The 21,147-nt window shown below is 45.3% G+C and overlaps 1 protein-coding gene across 1 annotated transcript in view; it reads right to left on the bottom strand.

Annotated features, from left to right (window-relative positions):
- Nucleotides 1-899: 899 nt before the first annotated feature.
- MED13L (mediator complex subunit 13L) overlaps nt 900-21,147 on the bottom strand; it is a 167,351-nt gene continuing 147,103 nt past the window's right edge. Inside the window, exons 19-31 of the mRNA XM_056504092.1 lie at nt 20,059-20,282; nt 19,270-19,462; nt 18,397-18,844; nt 16,907-17,126; nt 14,403-14,591; nt 12,802-13,025; nt 12,229-12,371; nt 10,881-11,039; nt 9,447-9,623; nt 7,210-7,364; nt 5,201-5,362; nt 4,790-4,902; nt 900-3,745 (exon numbers count right to left, since the gene is read on the bottom strand). Coding sequence (XP_056360067.1) covers nt 3,613-3,745; nt 4,790-4,902; nt 5,201-5,362; nt 7,210-7,364; nt 9,447-9,623; nt 10,881-11,039; nt 12,229-12,371; nt 12,802-13,025; nt 14,403-14,591; nt 16,907-17,126; nt 18,397-18,844; nt 19,270-19,462; nt 20,059-20,282 — 2,540 coding nt within the window. The 3' untranslated portion in view covers nt 900-3,612. The remainder of the gene's footprint in view (nt 3,746-4,789; nt 4,903-5,200; nt 5,363-7,209; nt 7,365-9,446; nt 9,624-10,880; nt 11,040-12,228; nt 12,372-12,801; nt 13,026-14,402; nt 14,592-16,906; nt 17,127-18,396; nt 18,845-19,269; nt 19,463-20,058; nt 20,283-21,147) is intronic.

Genomic DNA, 21,147 nt, shown 5'->3' with positions numbered 1-21,147 from the left:
TTAAAGAGCCATGGAAAGGAGTGGCAGTTCCTCCATCCAGTCACTGGAGCTGTCACGTGATGCAGATGTGGGCTCCAGCTGTTATGGAAAATGAGTTCTTTTAGGATATTTTTTAAGGGAGTGAGCCACAAAGATCAGCTGTGAAACACTGGGGTCTGCAGGAACTCCCCCATCCTCTTTTGCCAGCCAGCCCTGCTGTAACAGGGGCTGTCTCTGCAGCCTGGGATGGCAAAGCCGGCTCCAAACCACACCCTCTCCCCCCCCCCCCCCCCCCCACCTTCCCACATCCCAGGATGGCACAGCTGTTCATTACATGTAATTTTTGGCACTTCTGTCTTGGGAATGACTCTGCTAAACCTGGAGTGTCTCACTTTAGAGTGTCTTGTAGCTGTCAGCACAGAACTCACAGTTAGCACAGAATCCCAGAGTTTCCCGAGCAAGGAGGGACCCACAGGGCCCATGGAGTCTGGCTCCTGGGGGCTGAGGGTTCTGCAGCTCCTCTGGGAAGCCTGAGGCCATGGCTCTGCTCCCTCATCCAGGACAGTCCCTGTGCAAGGAGAGGGGCCAGGCCTGACTCCCTGCCAGCTCCTGCTGGAGACTCACCTGCTGCACTTGGAGAAGTTCATCCATCACTGATGGACCCTGGTTTGGAGTTGCCCATGGAAAGCAGCCGCTGCTCCCGTGGCACTGGATGATCCCAGGCTGCTCCCACCCACCCCTCTGGCAGGATTTTCCATCCTTGGCATCAGTGGCACCCAATTTCCCCTCACAACAGCCTGGTTTGAAACATTTCATTCCAGTTCCATTCACATCCCTGGATCTGCACCTTGCAATTCCTCCCCTGGGAATGCCAAAACTCAGAGCTCAATACAAGAATAAAACTCCACCAACAGTTTCAGTAATTCAATAATTTATTCATCTAAAAAAGTGTGTAAAAGTATATAGCTCTCATCCACAAGGTATATATGAATGACATTTAAAATGGAGGTCTTTTATTATTATTGTTTCTTTTTATCAAAGTCTTTTTTAGTGTATTGTACCAGCGATATACTGTAGATTTAAAATGAACTTCACATTTTTTTTTTGTTTTCTTTCAAATTGTCGGCTATATATAAAAGAAGCTCACTGCAAAATGCTCAGAGAAAAAACAAAAGAAAACAAAAAGAAATTCAGAACTCCCCAGAAATGTACAGCTTTTACATTTAAAAAAGGTTCTGAAATATACATACAAGCATGCTGGACATTCCCCACCCTCCCACTCCCTTTAGCTGAAACAACTGTAATAATAATTCTGATTTAGGCATGATTTTCCAAAGTTAGAAATTAAAAAAAAAAAAAAAAATAACTTTCTTCACTCTGTAGGAAAGCCAGGGCTTGTACATTTCAGATTAATTCAGTAAAAAACTCACAAGTAAAATAATGCATATTTAAGAGAAATATTATACAGAACTTTTCACACTGAAGTACATAAGATTTTTCTTTAAAATCTATTGCCATTCATTTATTTTGCACAAAAACGTATAAATATGTCACCAGCTTCTCTTAACTTAAAAAAATTAAATAAAAGACACCAGATGAAAACTACTCCTTGCTGCCCTTCTTTAAATTTCTAATTTTTGCTTAGAACCAGGTTTGTGGGGAAGAAACGCCCCTGGATAAAAACGGCCCATTTAAAAACAATAAGCAAAATAATAATCTAAAGTTCAGATGAATCCTGGGAACAAATAACCCCCAAATGGTAAAAGATTACAAATGTCTACTTTACATTTTTTTCCTCCCCAAGTTAAATTTTTTATACAAGTTTACAATCTTCATCTTTTTATGCTCTTCAAAAGGCCTTGAGAATTTTCTTTTCTGATTAAGAAAAAATAGTACTGCAATATTTTTAAAGTCAATTTTACACTGTACACATTAGATACAAATGGTTTGATATCAGATTTTTTTAACCTATACATTGCAAAGAGAACACCCACACGGAGGGGTGGAGCAGGGAAGGAAATAATCCATTTACAGGTTCCTCTCCTGCCTTCACCTTCTCATTACACCAGAAATTCTTTTTTTTTTCTTTTATTATTTTATATAATTTGTTTTAAATGTTACATTATCTCAAGAAAAATACATTTTAAAATCATAGAATTTCATTTTTTTTAACCAGAACATGAAAGTCTTTTGGAAGAACTCTAAACTTGGTAGTTTTTCTTCACAGCCAGGGGAGGGGTCACCAAGCCTGATCCAAGTGCCTGACCCTGGCCCCCTCCTGCTGCCCAGTGCACCCCCAGAAATGAGGGAATGGGGCTGGAATAGGAACCCCTTGGAGCCTGGAATGAAGGAGTCATAAAAATACTTCAGTTAGCCATTTAACCTTCCCAATGGCAATCATTTCACTAAACGAAGTAACTTTGCCACCACAGTGGTGTAACTTCAAGTACTAATTTAATGATATAATTTTTAAAAATTATTTCTTTGAAATAATATTCCTATAGTCAGAAAAAATACACCAGATTTGTGACTGATTTAGTGTAAACAAAAACCATATTTTTGGATATGTACATGGACGAGTCTGCCCAGAATTAAAGGGCAACTTGGCTTTCAGTAAATACTTTTCCAGCATCACTAAATTTACTGGAAATATATTTCAATCATAGCTCTACAATAGATTAATTTACCACTTTCCACTTGCCCTGACACTGGGCTTTAAAGTATTTTTCCTCCCTACCTCCCTCTCTCACTCTTCTCCCTTAGGTAGTATTATCCTTCATTAAACACTGGCCATTCCTTGCTTTAACCAGGCTAAACACAGGGGAAAACTCCTTAAAATACAAGATATCCTTACCAGAACAAACTTCCCTTCCCAGACTGATTGCTATGAGCTTCACTTTTGATTTCCAGGTCAGAAGAGTGAGAGGTCTGTAGATAAATAACCCTACAGTGGAACGGAGCTGGATTTTTAAGGTATTTCTACTGTTCCTGGTCCTTTATAATTTAATCCCTCCCCTCCCCAAACCTAAAAATAAATAAATTATCTCCAGACCATTCATATCTACATGGACAGGTAACAAATGCATGCATTCATCCCAATCCACTCTGACAGGAACTCCAGGTAGACAGAAAACTCCAATATTTATACGAGACTACAACTGTGTGGTTTTGTGTTTGTGGTTTTTCCCTCCTGCAAAGTCCCAGTTTACGAAGATCAAACGCCGAAACACCCAAACTGGTCGCTAGAAGGCGGGTTTTACTCACAGGGCTGACACTGCTCGTGGGTCTTTATCAGTTCCTAATGCAAAAAGATCCTGTAGTCTTCCTTAAAAAAATAAAATATTAAAAAAAATAATCACGCTGACCAGTAGTTATTGAGCCATCAAACTAACACTGGCTTGAGGTTACTCTGTGTTCACTGTTCTTGGATGTTCCCAGATTTTGGACTGAAGCTGCCAGAGATGTTAATGGAGAGTTTAGTTTTGAACACTGCAGAATTCACATGTGCTTTTGGAGGAACAGAAGCACAGAACAGGGCTGGTCTGAAGAGAAGCAAATGGAGCTCTTTGCAGGTGATGGCACGTTCCCAGGCGGAGGGGAGAAACAGCCAGATGAAGAAGTGCTTGTTGTGTCCTACAGGATGTTCATGATGGCGTTGTAGAGCTGGGTGAGCACCACGAAGTGCACAGGCAGGCAGGAGCTGCGGTCCTGCGTGGCCGGGTTACACGTCAGCCAGGACAGGGCGTTGTACTGCTCCAGCACGAACCTGCAGGAGGCACAGACATCACAGCCTGCCCTGCCCTTGGGGGGGAATGGGCCCTCCTGGCCTACACCCTGACACAGCTGCCAGAGTGGGGGCAAAGGAGGAACCCCACTGAAAAGCAGGAGGGGTTAGCTTTGCTATGTCTGAACTATTTGCATGAAAGCCCTCCCAAACACACACAGACTCTGGACTCACAGTGCTTCAAATGCCACTGCTGTCAGAGCCTTGGGGATTGAGAACCTCTGCCTCTCTGGGCACCCTGTGCCAGTATTTGCTCACAAGGTTCCTGTGATCCTGTATCTAATTGCAATTTCTCATCTTATAAGTTGTTTCTGTTTCATCTGATCCTTTCCCTGTCCACTGCATTCTTGTTTTAGCTCAATACCTGGGACACCTGTAAGAGTTCAGTCCTCCAAGAAGATGCAATTTCAGATCTTCTAGAATAGTACAACCCAAATTTTCTCAGATTAGATATTCCTGTTCCCTGCTGATGTTTGTTTGGTCACTGGGGTGTCCCACACTCTGCTCTCATCTCACAGATCTGTGTACAGCCCCCAAAGGTAGGATGGAAGCAAACAGGCCTCACATCATTCTGAACAATAAAACACATATCCTGCATGCATTCAGGAACAGTTGTCTCCTTCATACCCCAGTCCTAGCACAGTGGTATCAGGCAGTGCTTTTATCTCCTACAGGTCCATTTGGTGAGGTAAGATAACGAATGGCACAGCTCAGATCAGATGCCAGGGGAACAGAACAGTCGGGGTGGGGGGCAAACCATGATGTCCCCCTGGCAAGGCTGAGATGTTCTGAGTTTCCTTGGCATCATTGTGAAGAGCAGAGGGAAGGCACAGAATTCACCCTCAAAGCCCTGCTCTGGTGCCTTGGAGGAGGAAGTGCCCCAAGACACACAGAGTACATCAGGGCTAAAAAGTGCTGATAAAACTGGTAAGTAATTGTGATAGCTTGGAAAGGCTACTCTGAAACCTCTGAGCTCAGTCCCCAAAGTTCTGTTTAGGGCAAAAATGAAAACCTAAAGGATGTTACCTCAAGACATCTGATGTAGTTTTAGAGTCGAGGGGATGAGGAACTCGCTGGGAGTTTCTGGCAGGTAGAAGCTCATCTGTCTGCGCTACAGAGATGTGGTGATGGAGAGAGGCCTGCAGAGGGAAAGAGCAAAAATTAACTCCTCATACAGCAGGTACTGCTAAAGATTCCCAAGAAACATCCACTGTGAATCACCTCAAGACAGCATGGGAAGTTGGTATTCTGTGTTGAACCCCCCATGACCATGTATTTCCAAATTAATGATAACATTTTTGAATAAACAGATTGGAGTTCTGCAGTTCTGGAGTGGGAGGTCTCAGGTTCACTCTGACACCACAGACTCCAACTGCAGCTTTTACAGGCATGGTAACAGCAATGGGTAATGAGTGTTCCATGTGGAACATGACAGACCTTCAGGAAGAGGGGACACTGGTTCTGTGCCTGAGGACAGGAGGACCAGAACCACTGCGGGAGGTTCTCGGCTTTGGCAGTCGACACAAAGTATCCCAGAGCCAGAGGCTGCTGCTTCAGCTCCTCTGGGGCTTCCCTGGAGAGGAGACGTTCACCTTGGCTCTGCAAAACAGGGAAAAGGCAGCTCTGAGGGTGTTGTCACCTGGAATGGTGACTTCATTTGCTGATTACTGTCCTGTGATAAATGAGCCCTCCTTTAGCCAGTCAGGAATCTCAAAGTTATCCAGGCCCTGCCTTATTCCCCTGTACCTGGGTACACCAGGTTTATGTTTCAGAAACACTGTAGAGCAGTTCACTTCATCCATAAATGTCAATAGGTTAAAAGAAAAAGGCAAAGATTCCGCTGCACAGAAAGCAGCTCAATTGCAAATCCCTCCCTGCCAATCCCTTCCAGTGGGTCTGGACAGGAATCCAAGGCAGGGAAAAAGCCTGGAGAAGGTGGCACTGGGAGCCCGGCACATGGGGCCAGTGCCCAGCCATCAATTATTGCCCTGACCCTGGGCCCACGGGGGAATGATCACACACTGCTGCTCTGCTAAAGCCAAACATTACACTGCAATTACCAGGCCTGGCTTAATGGTTAAGGGAATTACTCAGGTTCAGCTGAAAGGGCTTGTCCAGGGCTCTGGGCTCAGGCCATGAACCTCCCAGGCCTGCTCCCAATGGATGCAGCTCCACTGAAAGCAAGCTCTGCACAGAAGCTGGGCAGAATGCATTGCTGAGGGAACTGGGGAGAGAGAGAGAGAGAAGTTGTGATTTATGGCTGCAGGGTTTCGCAGCAGAATTTAGAAGTTTTCATTTGCCCACACATCAGTTTGGAATAACTGGGACAGCAACGTGCTGTCATCAAACCTTTGATGGGAGAGTTGTACAATCCACAAGGTGGTTGTGGACTGAGCTCACAAAATGCAGGATTAGCATTTCTGTGGCTAAGGCAGGAGATACTTCTCCCTCACTGACTGTATTAAAGTTGCACTGAGGCATTTTGGCAGACTTTGCAAGGAAAATACAGGTAGGACTTTCTACTTCCAGGGGTGAAACTACCACCATTTAGTCACATTCTGATCTTGAGACATCTCAGTGACATGTCAAAAATGGTATAAGTTACCCTGTTTCTCTCATAAAATACTGCATTTTTTAGTAAAGAAGTAATATGCTACTACTTTAAACTTAATACTTTTAGAACAAAACTTCACAGAAACTTGTGAAGCATAAAACTCCTACCTAATTGTGATGGAAACCATTTTAAGAGAACAGCTCAGTCTTACATGTATGATAAAGTGTAGGAGGGAAAGAGTTCCATCAAACCTGATCCAAGCTATGCCAATTCAAAAAAATAACTTGAATTACCAAAAATAATTTGCATTTTAAGTAATCACTGATGTTGGAACTGACTTTATAAAAGCCACTTCAAACAAAAATAACTCCCAAATGCTGCTTGCTCTGGGCTAAATATTCCTAAGAAAACAACATCTGCATAACCATCCAGCACCTGCGGAGTTTCCATGGGCAGAGTTTCACCACTGGGATAATTCCCTCCCTCTTGCCTCCCCTGAAATCCACAGGAACAGGGCAATCACAGCTTCCCTTCTCTCAAAGACTTGTCCCTTTGTTCCAGGGACATTCCATAGGATTTTCCAGGAAAGAATGGATGAGTACAGATTAAATCTGTGCAGGGTCATTACCTATGGCTGTGCCACACAAAAATAAAGCTGTTCTCCTTCTGCTCTCTCCCCCTCAATTATCCACCAACCATTAACTTGGAGGGTGCAAACAGCCAATGCAGAGATACCTCCAGCAGTATTTAACCTCCAATTTTAACCAAATTTTTGCTTGCTGTTGACCTAATTATGTGTCAGGATCTAAAGGAAAAAGATGTTTTGGAGGATTTGAGTCTTTCTTTATATTTTATTTTAAGCAGTGTGTGCCCTATGGTACTCCAGCCTTACCCTACTGTGATGGTAGTGAGATCCCACTCCAGTGCCAGATGGTGATCCAGGGGAAGGAACTGGGGAGGAATTTGGTGAAGAGTGAAGATTCCCTGTTATCAAAATTCTAATGTCATTGTCCATGTCATCTGGGAATGGGAGGTCAAACATGTCATCTGAAAAAGAAAAGAAAGGAGAATCATTTCCAATGTGCTATACTCTTTTCTCCAAGAATTTTTTATAATTTATTACCTTTCCCTTTAATTTACTATCATTCAATTTTTTTCTTTTACATACTCCCAAGACAGATGAAAACAGAGATAAAGAGTTTACTGTTCAATCCCCCATAGAACCCTTGACTGCAACCACACAGACATGAAAGGGAGAGTTGGCAGCAAGCTATTGGGATAATGAATTTTAGCAGTGGCCACAGAATGAACAGAATTCCCGTTGTAGCACCTCCATAAAATCCAGACTGAATTTTGTAACAGAACAATTGACACCTCTGTGCAGCTGGTCACAGAAATCCCTTAACAAGACACTTGGAATCATCACACACAGCTCCATGTGAGTGCTGCTCCTCAGGCTCCCAGAGCTGCACCCCAACTCCAGCCTCTGGGAACAGCCCTGGCAGCTCCAGGGAAACTGCTCTGGAATTCACAAGGGCAGCAAGGAACTCGCGATCCTTTCAGACACTGTTCCAGGATCCCCAACAAAGCAGCCTTCAAAACCCACTTTCACCTCAGGAGTTCCACAGAGCTTGTTAGCATAATTGGCTGGATTAATTTGGTTTATGTTAATAGGTGGGGAGGGCTAAAGATACAGGGAAGATGTGTTTGCCTTGTGCATTCCATTACTCCATCATCTGCACACAGGTTACAATACCCCGAGTAAGTTATGGGAGGGAAGGATGAGGCACCACCAACACAGCCAAAAATTACAGCATCCCAATATGGTTTAGAGGGGTTTTTCTTATCCAGATTGCTCAGCAGGCAAAGAAATCCAAGTGTATAATGACATTTCAAGCACATTTTAGTGGGTAGACAGGGACAGTGGGAGCTGTCTGACTTAACTGCATTAATTAGAATTGCAACCAAATTTATACTAACACTGACACTATACATGAAGCTCTAAACAGAAGTCATGCATCCTACATATAATAAATAACATTTTCTCTTGAAAAAGATTAATTTATGTTGTATAAAATAGAAAAGTATGTGTGTCCTGAACTAATTTCACCTGAAACCCCAGTATTGAAACAGGCAGGTGGTCGTTTTCCTTCATCTCCCAAAGAGAACCTCTGGATTGCTGGAGCAATGCTTTAACTGAAGTTTATTAACTTGTGTCCTACAGCCTCAGTAAACAAACCAGAGGTAATATCATGCTCTGCTTGGCCCCCAGAGCAGAAATGAGCTGGCTAATGGCATAAGAAGCAGCTTAATCATTAAGTAGAGCAGAGTTAAGAAAATTAAATTTAACACCATTTTGGAAAAGGCCATTCTTGTACCTGACTCTAATTAACATCTGCAGCACCAAGGGGCAGGTTAATGCAGGTTAATGTTTGTTGTGCTTGGGAGGGATCCCAGTGCCTCCTGGGACAGGGATTGAGAGGGGCAACTTCCCTTCAGAGGCCCTGGGACATTCCAGGAGGGACAGATCAAAGCCTTAAAGCAATAACGTGCCTTCCTCTCTAGCCCAACTGCCCTCCTCATTAATACAGCCACTGTACATGTTTGTAGCCACTCTTGGTTTAAATTGCTTTGCACTCATTTAAAGGATTTGGTACAAAGCAGGAAAATGCTTATTTGGATATAAAGCATTAAGCAGAGTCTTGCTGACTCAGACTGCAGGTTCAATTTAAAGGCACTCTGGGGGCGCCAGGGAATCTCAGGTTGGGATATCTTCCCTACTCAACCACAAGTGCCTCCTTCCTGTCAGCTTTGCAAACAACAGGGCATGATGTGAAGCACGACTGGAAAACAGCAGCTGGCCTGAGCAAGTCACAACAAGACAAAGCACATTCTGGTCTTTGTCACTTGGTGCATTGGCTGGTCCTTGTCCCTTTGGGAATAGTGTGACTCTGAAAACATGCTCAGGGAAAGCACAGAGTCTCCCCCTGTAGCTAGAGCCCTGCATGGTTCCCTTGCCAGGGTGGTGTGGGGTCTGTGCAGATCCCTGGCCCCTCGGGGGTTTATTCCTGCCCAGCTCAGGTCTGCTGACACCTTGCAAAGGCCCCAAGGGATTTCCCCCTCACTCACCATTGGTGGGGCTGAAGCCATCCTCGTTGGGGTAATTTGCAGGTGCCACCTGGATGGTGGCAGAGGTGGGGAACACCAGGATGTGTGTGCAGGAGGCGTCCTGGGGGGTGTTGAGCTGGGAGGACTGCAGGTTCAGCGCCGTGCTGCGCCCGAACACTGAGCCCATGGTCACCGCGTCTGTGGGGACAGAAAATGACACAGGGGGTTACTGCAGAGCCTCCCCAACACTGCTCTGTGTGCAGGGACACCTCTGCCAACCCACCTGCTCTGCAAACTCACAGACACAGCTGAAGGGCCTCATCTTCAAAAGATTACATTGCTGCAAGAACTTGACATTAAGACCACCAGCCCCACCCCACCTGTCATTCTGCTGCCCCTTAATCAAATATTTACTTGTTAAATGAGCAAGTTTAATTGATTTTTCACACACATCTCTGTAGAATTATGAAATACACCCTACTGTGGTCGATATGAACACAAGCACAAAAATGGCCACACAACAATAAAGCTTCTCTCTCCTCCTCCTCCATTCTTCTCAATTATCCACTAACAATTAATTTTGGAGGTGCAAATAGTCAATGCAGAGACACCTTTTCTGCAGTATTTAACCAGCACCTTCAATTTTAACCTAATTTTTGCTCGCTGTTGGCCTAATTATCTGTCAGGATCTAAAGGAAAAAAAAATCTGTTGAAGGATTTGGGTCTTTCTTTGTTTTACTGTGATATGAAAAAAGCCTCATTTGCCATCTGTTTTCTCACATTACAAAATCTCTGCTTTGGAAATACTCAGCATGATAAGTAATTTTCAAGCTCAATTAATTCTGGTCTTTATTAGTCTTTTCTTTCTAAACTTAAAAAACCCCAGAATGGTTTGTAAGGATATGTTAAGGATGTGTCACCACATACATTAAAAAGTACGTGCTTAGGTAAAACAACAAAGGGAACCTCAGCATTAAATTTTACTTCAACTTAAGCCCATGGACTGCTGCTTGTAAGTGAACTCCCTAAATAACTTCAGCAGGTGAGAATGCAAGTGGGCTTATTCTTATTTTCATTTCCACAGGTTCCTACTCATTCCCACTGCAGCCTCCTCCATGCACAAGGGTGTCTGTGACACAACTTCCAGCCCATGGGAACTGGGCTGCCTGAGCCCAGTTAAGTTAATACATGGGGAGGGCTAAAGATACAAAGATGTACTCCCCAGGGAACAGAACAGCATCTTGGCAATGTCCCACGTCACCTTCCCTCAGGAGACTGCTCTCCCCACGTATCTCTCCGTGGTATTTTGGGGAATTCTGCTGGCTCAACCTATTGTCTGCCACACATAGCCATGCTAGTCAAGTTCTTCACAGAAATCCCAAGATTATTGTGCCCCAGTGTGAAATGTGATAAAGAACAGTTTTGCTGGCATTGCCATAGTTGGCTAAAACATACCTGGCATCACCACGAATGATCCCTGTGGCTCCATGGCAACGAGGCAGGCACTGAGGATGGAGGGGGAATCTGCTGCGGAGATGCCACACATTCGGCAAACCTCCTTCAGCTGTTTGCTGATTGTCTGCAGGGAGCACTCCCCGAGCAGGATACTCCAGTCTGCAAGGGAAAAGCACCATGGGAGGACAGAGCTCATGCAGAGCCACCACTCACCTGGGAACAGCAAAACATTCCCAACACTTGGCATTTCCCTAATCCCATACTCTCCAGGACTGACTCCTGTGCACATGAGGGGTCTGGCCCTGCAAACTAGGTGCTCAAGCAGTTCCTGAGGGATGTTTTATTCCAGGCTAGTCTCTTAGCTTTCCTTTGTTCAATACATTTTTTCCTAATAGCTTTTTGTTTGTTTAGCGACATTTAAGTTGAGGAATCACAGCTGAATCCTGTCTCTATTCCTGTGTCAGGATAACTTCATTCAGAACCTTTTCTACCATGTGATAAGGCCTCCAACTTCCCTTGGAAGGACAGTGTGCAAATTCTGCAGAACATGAGGGAGCAGCATCAGACCCAGGGCACAAACAAGATAAGGTTTATGGAAATCAATACAGGAATTCAGTGCCAGGGTAAGACTGCAGCCAGCTCTGCTGTAATCCATGCTGTCATGGCCCAGGAAATTCCTGTTTGGAGGATCCTGGTGATTTCTCTGCCAGGTACTTTTACACTCAGATTCCACTTGGTCAAGTGGGCATCAGTGTCAAGACAATGATGGGGACAAAAGGAGAGAAAGGGTTTCAGCAGCTCTGGTGTTGATTATAAACTCCTAAGGATCCCTGCCTGGGAAGCCTGGAAATGTGGCTTCCCATCCACATTTGCCCTCACTAAACTCTGGCAAAATAAACAGCAGTCTATCCTGTCTGTGATAGAATTTGACACACCTTGTTCACCTTTTATAAGATCATAGTTCTAGGAAGTAGAGACAGGACTTGGCAAGTGAAGCCAAATTCACTGCATCTAATGCCTCTGTGGGAGGGCAGAGTGCACCCTCAGCAAGTCTGCAGGTGATGCAAAACTGAGAGGAATGGCTGAGTCCCCATCCCTGGAAGTGTTCAAAAGCTGTGTGGATGTGGCACTTGGGGACATGAATCAGTGGCGGCCTCAGCAGTGTGGGGGAACAGCTGGACTTGAGCTCAGAGGGCTTTTCCAATCTAAACAATTCTATGGTTATGTGATTAACACTCTCAAGTTTTTAGTTTGAAAGGTTTGTGATCAGGTCTGAGCCATCCTGCCTTTCACCCTGGGTCCCTGTCCCACTCCACAGCCTGGAGTGGCAGCCCTGACAATTGCACACCTTTCAGCTCCCCGTGGCCCAGCCGGCCCAGGCGTCCGATGACGACTCTCCAGGGCAGGGATGTCATCTGGACAATGCCAATGCACCATTCCCAGAGCTTCTGCAGCCCAATTTTCCGGGCAGACAGCTTGCTCCTCCTTGACCTGCAAGGGAAGGAATTAAAAACAAGAGTGAGAGGAGAATCAAGGACAATCTTCAGATTTCTGTTCTCTCTAATTATGTCACTGTATGTCACTACAGAGGTCTAGCAGTCCCTAACCTACCTTTTACTACTACTAACAAGAAAAACTTAGGTGTCTGCTTTCAGTACTGTTACTGCAGTGCCATCAAACTGCTGAGCAACACACCAGGTGTTCCTCAAGGGAAGATTTTAAACAAAACAGTTGTAAAACAAGTGTAAGTCAGCTGCTTTTCCCTGTGCAGATCTGGAAATCTACAAGTGCCAACTGAAATGTTCTCACTGTAATACCAGCATGATCTCCTGAGCAGAAAGGGGAAGGCAGCAATGTGCAAGGAGCTGGTGAGAGGTGACTCCAGACATGGATCCCTGGGAGAAGCAAGGGCAGTGAGTACCTGCTGGGCAGGTCGATGTTGACAATGCAGGTCTCCAGCAGCTCCCCGTGCAGGTCGGTGCAGGATGCCAGGAGCCAGCGCTGGTCATGGGACAGGCAGTACCCCACAAAGAGCACATTGTATTTCTGATTGGCCTCTCCAAATGTCTCTCCCAGCTCTGTCTGCTTGTCTTTGATGGGGGCCAAGATGAAAGGAGGTGAGTACAGCTGGATTGGGCAGGGCCTCTGCAACAGAGTCAGCACAACCATCAGCTGGTAGATCAGAAACTACTGAACACAAGGAACACACACACACTGGCAGCAAGTACAGAGACAGGCAAGCTTGAAACAATGAGTAAATTCAAAGCACTCTTAGTGAGGAGAGAGATTGGGAAAAGGGGGTTATAGACAATTCACTGCTGCCTGTTAAAGCTGATGCATTTCAAACCTATATAAAGATTTCTTTTTATGTACAGGTAACCCAGGGTATGAAAGAAGTCTTCAGACCAGTCTCTGACACAGGCAGGAGTTTAAACCCACTCCTGTCCCTTAATCATCCTTAGGCCCTTGGCTGGATTTGCTCCAGTGCATCTGAGTTTCTTGTTCCGAGGAGCCCAGAAGGGAGGAGGACAAGCACCTCCCTGGCTGTGCTGCAGCACCTTCCAAAGGCATCCCAACTGCTTCTCCTCGGGAGCATCCATTGTGTTCAACAGGACCTCCAGGTCCTCTTCTGCAAAACCGCTTCCCACATGGGCACCCCAAACCCATCTTTGCCTTGGAACTCCCCTCTAGAGAACACACAGGAGGGGCCTCACCAGACATGCTCCATAATTAAAAAATGGCCAGGGTGTTTTCTTAATTCTTCAGCAAAGTCTGGGAGTCTGCAGTGCAGACTGAGAACAAATGTGTAAAATGCAATAAACAGAGATTAATTAAATGCAATAAATAAATGTCAGTAAGTTTGGCTTTGCAAGCAGGTTTTTAAACCCTCCCAAGCAGCTCTTTATGCCAAGGTAAGTATTTAAGTGTTTCATTGGTCCATTAGATCTAAATAAAATATTCAAAGTTATCTTTCAAAGAATGCAAAACATTCATAGAAAGTAGGATGGATTATTCTTCCTTTGAAATCCCTGAAATTCCAGAATCAGGGCTTTAATATTTGCAGTTTAAAATAGATAAAAGATAAGCTCATTGAAGAGAGGGATTTCTCCATTACCTCAGGGAATTAATATAACATCTGCAATTAGACACAGGAACTTATTTCATATATATGCGAATAGAAATAAAAGTTGGGTTTAAACTCTGGTTGGAGCACTATAGGCTGAAACCAGAAAATTACTCAGAATCCCAAATAACGACGTTAATTTTCTCTTCTTTTACACTTTAACCTTTTACTTTATGACTCAAAACCAGAAGCTTAAAATGTTTTGAAAGCAAGTTAGCCTGATGGTTTTGTTATTATTTTCTATTCCATATTACCTTGCCTTTTCCCTTTATATCATCATTGTCTTCTATACCTTGAAAAAAAAATCTCCCAACAAGTATTTTCTCTACTCTTTGATATTTGAGGAAAGTGGTTACAGTTTATTAAAAGACTTGGATTTTCTTGCCACCAATACCAACCTCAGGATTTTTGAGGGTCATCTCAATGCTGGCAGCTGGCCCAAAGCCTGTGAGGGACTTGATGTGGATCTGTGTGGGCAGGGGCCTCCTGCACTGGCAGTACACAGAGAACGCCAGAGACTTCAAGTGCTGAATGTAGAAAACCTGTTCATCCTTCATTGTCTGCAGCATGTACTGGCAAGGCACAATCTGTGGAATTCAGACACACAATAAAACAGGGCTGAGAGGCTTCCAGGAGCTGCTCATTAATATCCAACCAGATCCACACAGTGACTGGTCACTGAACACCCAGCTTACTTTGGGATGCTCCATGATTTGCATTACAGGCCCCTTGGCAGGAGTGGCTGCAGCTGGCAACGACTGCACCCTCTGGCACAAAACTGCTTCCACCACAAGGAGAGTGAATTTTAATCCATACAACCCAAACACTTGTATTCAAACACCCTGAATTTTTACAAGTGTTTTTCTAGGCAACATCTTCACTTGCAGGTGGCCTGAACCACACCGTCCCTGAATGTTGTGTTCATGGTCAGGGCTGGGAATTGTTTGCTGGCCTTGTGGGAACTGGCACTATGGTGTCATCCTCAGAGAGGGGTGTCAAGGGCACAATTAAGATTCTGTTACAATGATTTGTGTGGTTGTTTTCCCTTTTGAATCTAGTTCCCAGTGGAAGCTCAGCAGCCTCAGCTGTTGCTCAGTTTATTTGTTTCAGAAAGCCATGGGAAGAAACCCACAAGGATTCACAGGTCCAACAGCAAGAACCAGAGCTACAGGGAGATTTGCCTGGGAGATGAGTTTGGGGGTTAAGACTCATCTACACAACAAGAGTAGGAAGGAGAAATGGCACAACACTCCTTCAGAAGGAAACAAAGCATGACAAAAAAACCAGTTTTCAGATCAAACCTATTTCAAAATTGTAATTAAATCCCTGTAACCTCACTGTTTTTATCGACTGCTTTTACTGTACAAGCACCACTTGTGGCTGTTAAAGTATCTTTCCTTTTACAGTGAGATCTTTGGAGCAGAAGATGTCAATATAAAACATTTACATTGTAGCTACCACCACAACACTTAAACAGATTGTTTCAACAAATATTTTCAGTAGTAATAAAACTTAAGTGTCACAAAACTTTTACTACTTTATGGTTCTTGCCTGAACCTTCAGAATCTTGGCAGCACATTCTGCTTACTAAATGTGCCAGCCTTACCCAAGGATTTCAGAAGTTGAGCCTTTCCCCTCTGTACAGGAATAGTAATAAAGCTGCAAACATTTGGATTTGATTTATTTTGAAGTAACTTCATGTTGTGTGTGCTGTGGTACAGCTGTGAGAATACAGTGCTGGAACTGGATCATGTTTCCCTTGACTTAGAGAAAATTGCTGCTTTGACTTAAACTGGCAAAATGTATTTTGAGGAACAAAAAGTGAATGTGCAAACAAACAGCAATGAGAAAAAGGGGTCAGTGTGCTACAGCCTAAGCTCCAATGGCAGTGCAGGGGTTACACAGTTCTTGTGTTTCAGACACTGTGCTATCAGTGGCTGCTTTGGTTTTAGTATCCCCAGCTCTGGATCAATCAGCCGCCTGCAGCCTACCACAATATGAAGTTGTGGATCTGATTTTCAGTTCACCCCCAAGCCTCAAATATTTTGGTGACAGTTTCCCCCATCCTTTCAGGGGACAATGAGGTAAGAAACTATTAAAAAAAAAAACTCCACAACAGTTTTCCATGCTCAACTTGAGACACCACAAGAAGTTCCAATTCTTAATTTTTGAAAACTAATTTGAAATACCTTTATACCAAGGTGAACAGACATGGATAAGGTGCACAGAAATCCTTCCCACACTGCTCCTGCCTGTGCCCTCTGGCCTTCCATTGCCCCCACATTTTTTGAGGCTCAGCCTCTGTGACAGAAGGCCTGGCAAAATGCAGCCAGCCTGGGCAGGAGGCCAAGAGCTGCCTCTGGCTGCACAAATTCAATTCTTCAGCAATTCCATAGTAAGTAACTGTTTTTATATGCCAAGTTACATGGTAAATTATTTTTAAGAAGCAGATAATAACAATACAATAGTCATATTATACATTAAATGTCTGGCTTCACGTACTTCTTTTGGATTAAATAGTATAAATCAAGGGAATATAAACAGCAAATGACTCAACATGTAAAGTAATCAAAGGAGTCACTGGCCAGTTTTGGCAATGGCAACTTGAGTTACAACTTAAATAACTGAAATCCCTCTCCAGGAAGCATTGAGCAGATAGGATTGCTGAACCATGGGACAGATTCAATGCAGAGAAACTGTGGCTGCTGTAATTAATTTCCTCATCAAAACAAACACAAAGGGTTGTTTTAATATACAGACTTGTACTGTCAACAAAATAATTTGTAAATGCCACCTACATTTTATGCATTATCTCCCATTTATCTATTAGGATAGCGTCCATATCACAGGTGTACTGTGACACAGAGTCTCAATGTGAGGATACAGAGGAAGGCAGAGTTACCTGGAGAATGAAAGAATTCCTCATATTCTCAGGCAAGCTGTCCAACATTTCTGTGTAGCATCTCATAAGGCTCAGGAGCCAGAAGTTGGTGGAGGCAGACTCCTCGTCGGCAGTGTATGTGAAGGGATCCACCATGTAGATGACCACGGCGGGGGGGTAGGCGTTGCTGTCGGCAGCGTCTGGCTCTGTGGGGATCCCGATCCGCTCCCGCTCCGCCGCGCTGGGGGCAGAGCCACAGTCAGTACTGCTCCTGTCTGGGGCCAGGCTGGGCCGGGGGAAGGAAAGCAAAACTAAAACCCATGAGGACAGGCATTGAGATGAGTTGTGCTCACAGCAGCTCTTAATCCGAAATAGCTGCAGTTAATTAGGCATTAAAGGTACCATGGTCTAACAGCCTCTCACTGAATGCAACCAGACCAGCTTAGACCTGAAGAATATGGAAAACTTGACTCCTTAGCTGTGTGTCCTTTCATGTAGGTGTGTGTTTGGGTTTTGGTACAGTTTAGGGTTTGCTTTAAGGAGAGGTGGAAGGGGGAGAGTAGGAATTTAGAAGTGCCAAAGCAATTCATGGAGCCTGGAGTCCTGTTCAGGTCCAGGAAAGACTCCACTGGTAACAGAACGAGCAATTGAGAATTTCTTACTAGGTAAAACACTCCTCCCATGCCTCAGCCAGGAGAGACAGGCTCAACATCTGTAAGTGATCAAAGCTTCTCTGTCAGAAGCCCCTGCAGCTGCTCAGAAAGTTTTTTGCACAGATCAGGGAACAGATTTCTCAAGGACCAGCTCAGCTACAGCAGGATGTGGGTGTTTCCCTCTCTGTAACACACACCAGGACTATCAGCAATGTGCATTATTATGAAAGTAATGAAAAACATGCTGCCTTAGAAAGTTACTTACATACAATGCTAAAAAACCTTTTCTTAATTTTTATGTGAAGGATGGCTTTCATAATGAAGTCTTTAAAAAAGTTGTGCTGCCCAAATTTCTTTTAAAGTAACAGAACTACAATTGTGTCTCCTGACCTCACAGTGTGCCTGCTTGCAAAACAACACCTGCAATGCAAAAGAACTGGGGAAAAAAAATCCATGGCTTGCATTTTGCATCTGTTAATGCTGCAGGTGTGATGGAGCAAGAGGCACTCTGCTCCATGGGGTACCTGCAGGTATGGTGTGGCACAGGCCCTGACACACCCCATGTGCTCCTGGTGCTGCAAGGACAGGGCAGGTGGAGGGTCCCAAGGCAGCTCCACATCCATGCAGCCGAGTCGGGAAGGGATTCCTGTGCTGAAAAAGGGGAGGAGAGTTTTTCCTGCTCCCTTTTGTCAGTGACTGCTCCAACAGGAAGAGGCGGTGCTCTGCTCCCACCTGCTCGGCTGTGCTGCACCTGCCAGAGAGGCCCCTCCTTGGAAGCATTTTCCTAAGGCTTAGGGGCTGGCTGAGCACAGGACAGGGATCAGCGAGCAGAACTCGCCACGCGAGTGTTTCACTTACCCCTCCTGTCCCTCCTGCTGCTGCTGTGGCAGGCTGGGGCCGGGCTCCGAGTCCGCCCCGGGCCCCGCGCTGCCCTGCGGGCGCTCGACCGCGCCTCCCGCGGTGCTGCCGCCCTGCCCCGAGCCCGCAGTGCTGCTGAAGCCAGGCGTGGAGGACGTGCCCATCTGGCTGGCGCCGGGGGTGGCGGAGGAGGCGGACAGTTGCGGCACCGAGGAGGCCGAGGAGGAGGCGCTCCCCGCCGCCAGGCTGGTGGTGCCCGCGCTGGGCGTGGAGCTGAAGGAGCTGCCCGTGGCCGGGGCGCCGGCGGCGGCCGAGAGACACGAGGAGGAGCTAGAGGGAGCGGGGCCCGAGCTGCCGGCAGCTGCCTGCGGCTGGCTCGCAGTCGGCGTTTGGTACTTAGGCGGCAGCAGGAGGCTGCTGTCCAGCTGCAGGGTGGCCAAGTAAGGTGCTGGAATGGCATGGAAAGAGGGATTAATGACAGTCAGATCAAAAGAACCTGCATCAAACTGCACCTCCAATGACGTTCCCTGCACTTCAACAACATTCTAAGGATATACAAATGCTAAGAGAATGGATGAGTTTTATGGTCCCTTCCAACCAGACCAGACTGTCATTCTGTGATATTTGTGATACACAAACACCTTATACCAAACAGACTTTTCTAAAAAGATAAGAATTCAAATCTCTGATACAATCCCCAGAGTGACAAACAACACAACTTTCTGAAGCAGGCAAATTTAACATGGAAGAACTTAAGATAAAACCTTGTAACATCTTTTAAATTTTTGAAAAGACCATAATGTGCACCTTTAGAAAACACACACAGTGGGTTTGCAGATGACCCCCCAGGCCCGGAGCCGTGGGGTGACTCACCGAGGTGATGGCGGCAGACCTGCGCGTACAGCTTGAGGCGGGAATGATTGTCACAGTCCTCAGAGCCCCAGGGCTGGCTGAACCACTCGCTCACCAGCTCGTCTGTCAGCTTCTGCGCCACGCTCTTGCCCACCTGCATGATCCCGTCCCGCAGCACTTTGCAGATGGGCTTGTGCTGCCCAAGTCTGCACATCTGCCAGGGGGGGGAAGGACAAACACCCGTAAGGAGATGCCAACCACCCAGCAAGTTACAGAGACTGGCCTGTGGCTTAAGTCCCTCATTCTCAGCACACAGCTAGGGGCTTCTTAATAAATATCTAAAAAAAAAGGGTTACAGTGATCTGTTGCCTAGAACTAGGCTCACAGCAAAACTTAGGTTACAAAGAAATCTGATATACTGGGGAGTAAATGCTAAAGAAATAAATGCTTTTATCCCCAGCCGAGCAACTGCAAGAAAGCAACATCTTCTTTAATGTGCTCCTTGCTCTTTAAGCTTGGTTGGGCCATCACTGGGAGGCTGCAGCTCTATTAATGCCCCTGCTGCCTCCTCGTGAGACAAATGTTTGCAGGGAAGAGCAGACAGCAACTAACACCCCAAAATGCCCAGAGAATCCCAGTGTCACTCAGATAGCATTCTTGGACTCTGAAAGTGCAGACAGCCCTCAAAATGAAAAAAAACCCCTTCAAATAATTGTTCCTTTAAACCCCAGGGATTTCTCTCAGTGGACACGCACAGGAGCAGCAATGACACTTAAGAAGCAATAATTCAGTGTGGTCCCTCTTTCCAACCTCATATACAGCACTCAAGTCCCTGAAGAAAGTTTTGGCTCCGTCGAGCAAGGCCTCGTTTTCCGGACACACCACGATGTAGGCGACATCCCGATGGCCCCCATAGGGGTCCAGCAGGAGCCTCTCCCAGAAGGGCAAGGAGAAGGGAGAGATTGTCAGGAAGTCCTTGTCATAGCCCACCAGCAGCGTCGGGATCGGGAGAGGCTCAGGAGACTCCTCAGAGCCTTCACAGCAGAAAAAACAAATAAAGAAAAAGTGTTAAAACACCTGGTTTAACTGCACTGCATCTCTGCTGGCCCAGGAAGCGGGTTCTCTTACAGGAATACTGGAAATCACTCATCCCTTGCTGTTGTGAGAGACCCACAGGTTTATCATGGAGTGGAAATGGTTATGAAGGGTGTGCCATGCCTGATAAACCATGTGCTCCCAGCCTTTCTTGGAAAAGATATTTAATAAAGGAGAGGGAAGATTTATATTGTGCTTATGGAATGTCATATAATCAAAGTTGTCGGCCAAAGTGGAGGGAGCTGATCCAAGCACCACTTATCTTTCCTAGAAAGCTGCAATAAAACATCTCCCAGTGTACTCCAAGCTCATGTACTGCCCTTCCTGAAGCTTCATCTCCTGGTTTTCCTTTGTCATATCCATAACCACAGTCCAGGAGCTCCTGTTCAATCACAAGTAATAACAGGAACACACAAAATCTGACCTTACAGCTCTTCATCCACCTCCACCTGGTTGTGCAAAATTACTGATGCTTAGAGAAATTCATTGCCAGGTATATATTACTACACAAAGTTATTATAATTCTAAAAATTGCTTCCTGCCCCTCTCCATAGGATGTGCTCCAAGCACTGCTGTCTCCACAGAGAGGATTATTATCCAGTGTAACAGGGTGTCTCCCAGATACTGCCTCAATAGAAGAAATATTGCTGAAAATGTCAAGCTAAAATATACCCAGTAGTTCTTGCAGAATATAATTCAACTTTATTAAAAAGTCAGCATCCAGTAAAATTCACTGACTTTCCATCAAAGGCTCTGCTCTGCACTCTATGGGAATTTTGGTGTTATTCTCTGGTAACAATTGGC

Source organism: Oenanthe melanoleuca, chromosome 15 (genome assembly GCF_029582105.1).
Source record: "Oenanthe melanoleuca isolate GR-GAL-2019-014 chromosome 15, OMel1.0, whole genome shotgun sequence".
Taxonomy (NCBI): domain Eukaryota; kingdom Metazoa; phylum Chordata; class Aves; order Passeriformes; family Muscicapidae; genus Oenanthe; species Oenanthe melanoleuca.
Note: the sequence above shows the minus strand (reverse complement) of the source record. Positions and strands in the feature narration are given on the sequence as shown.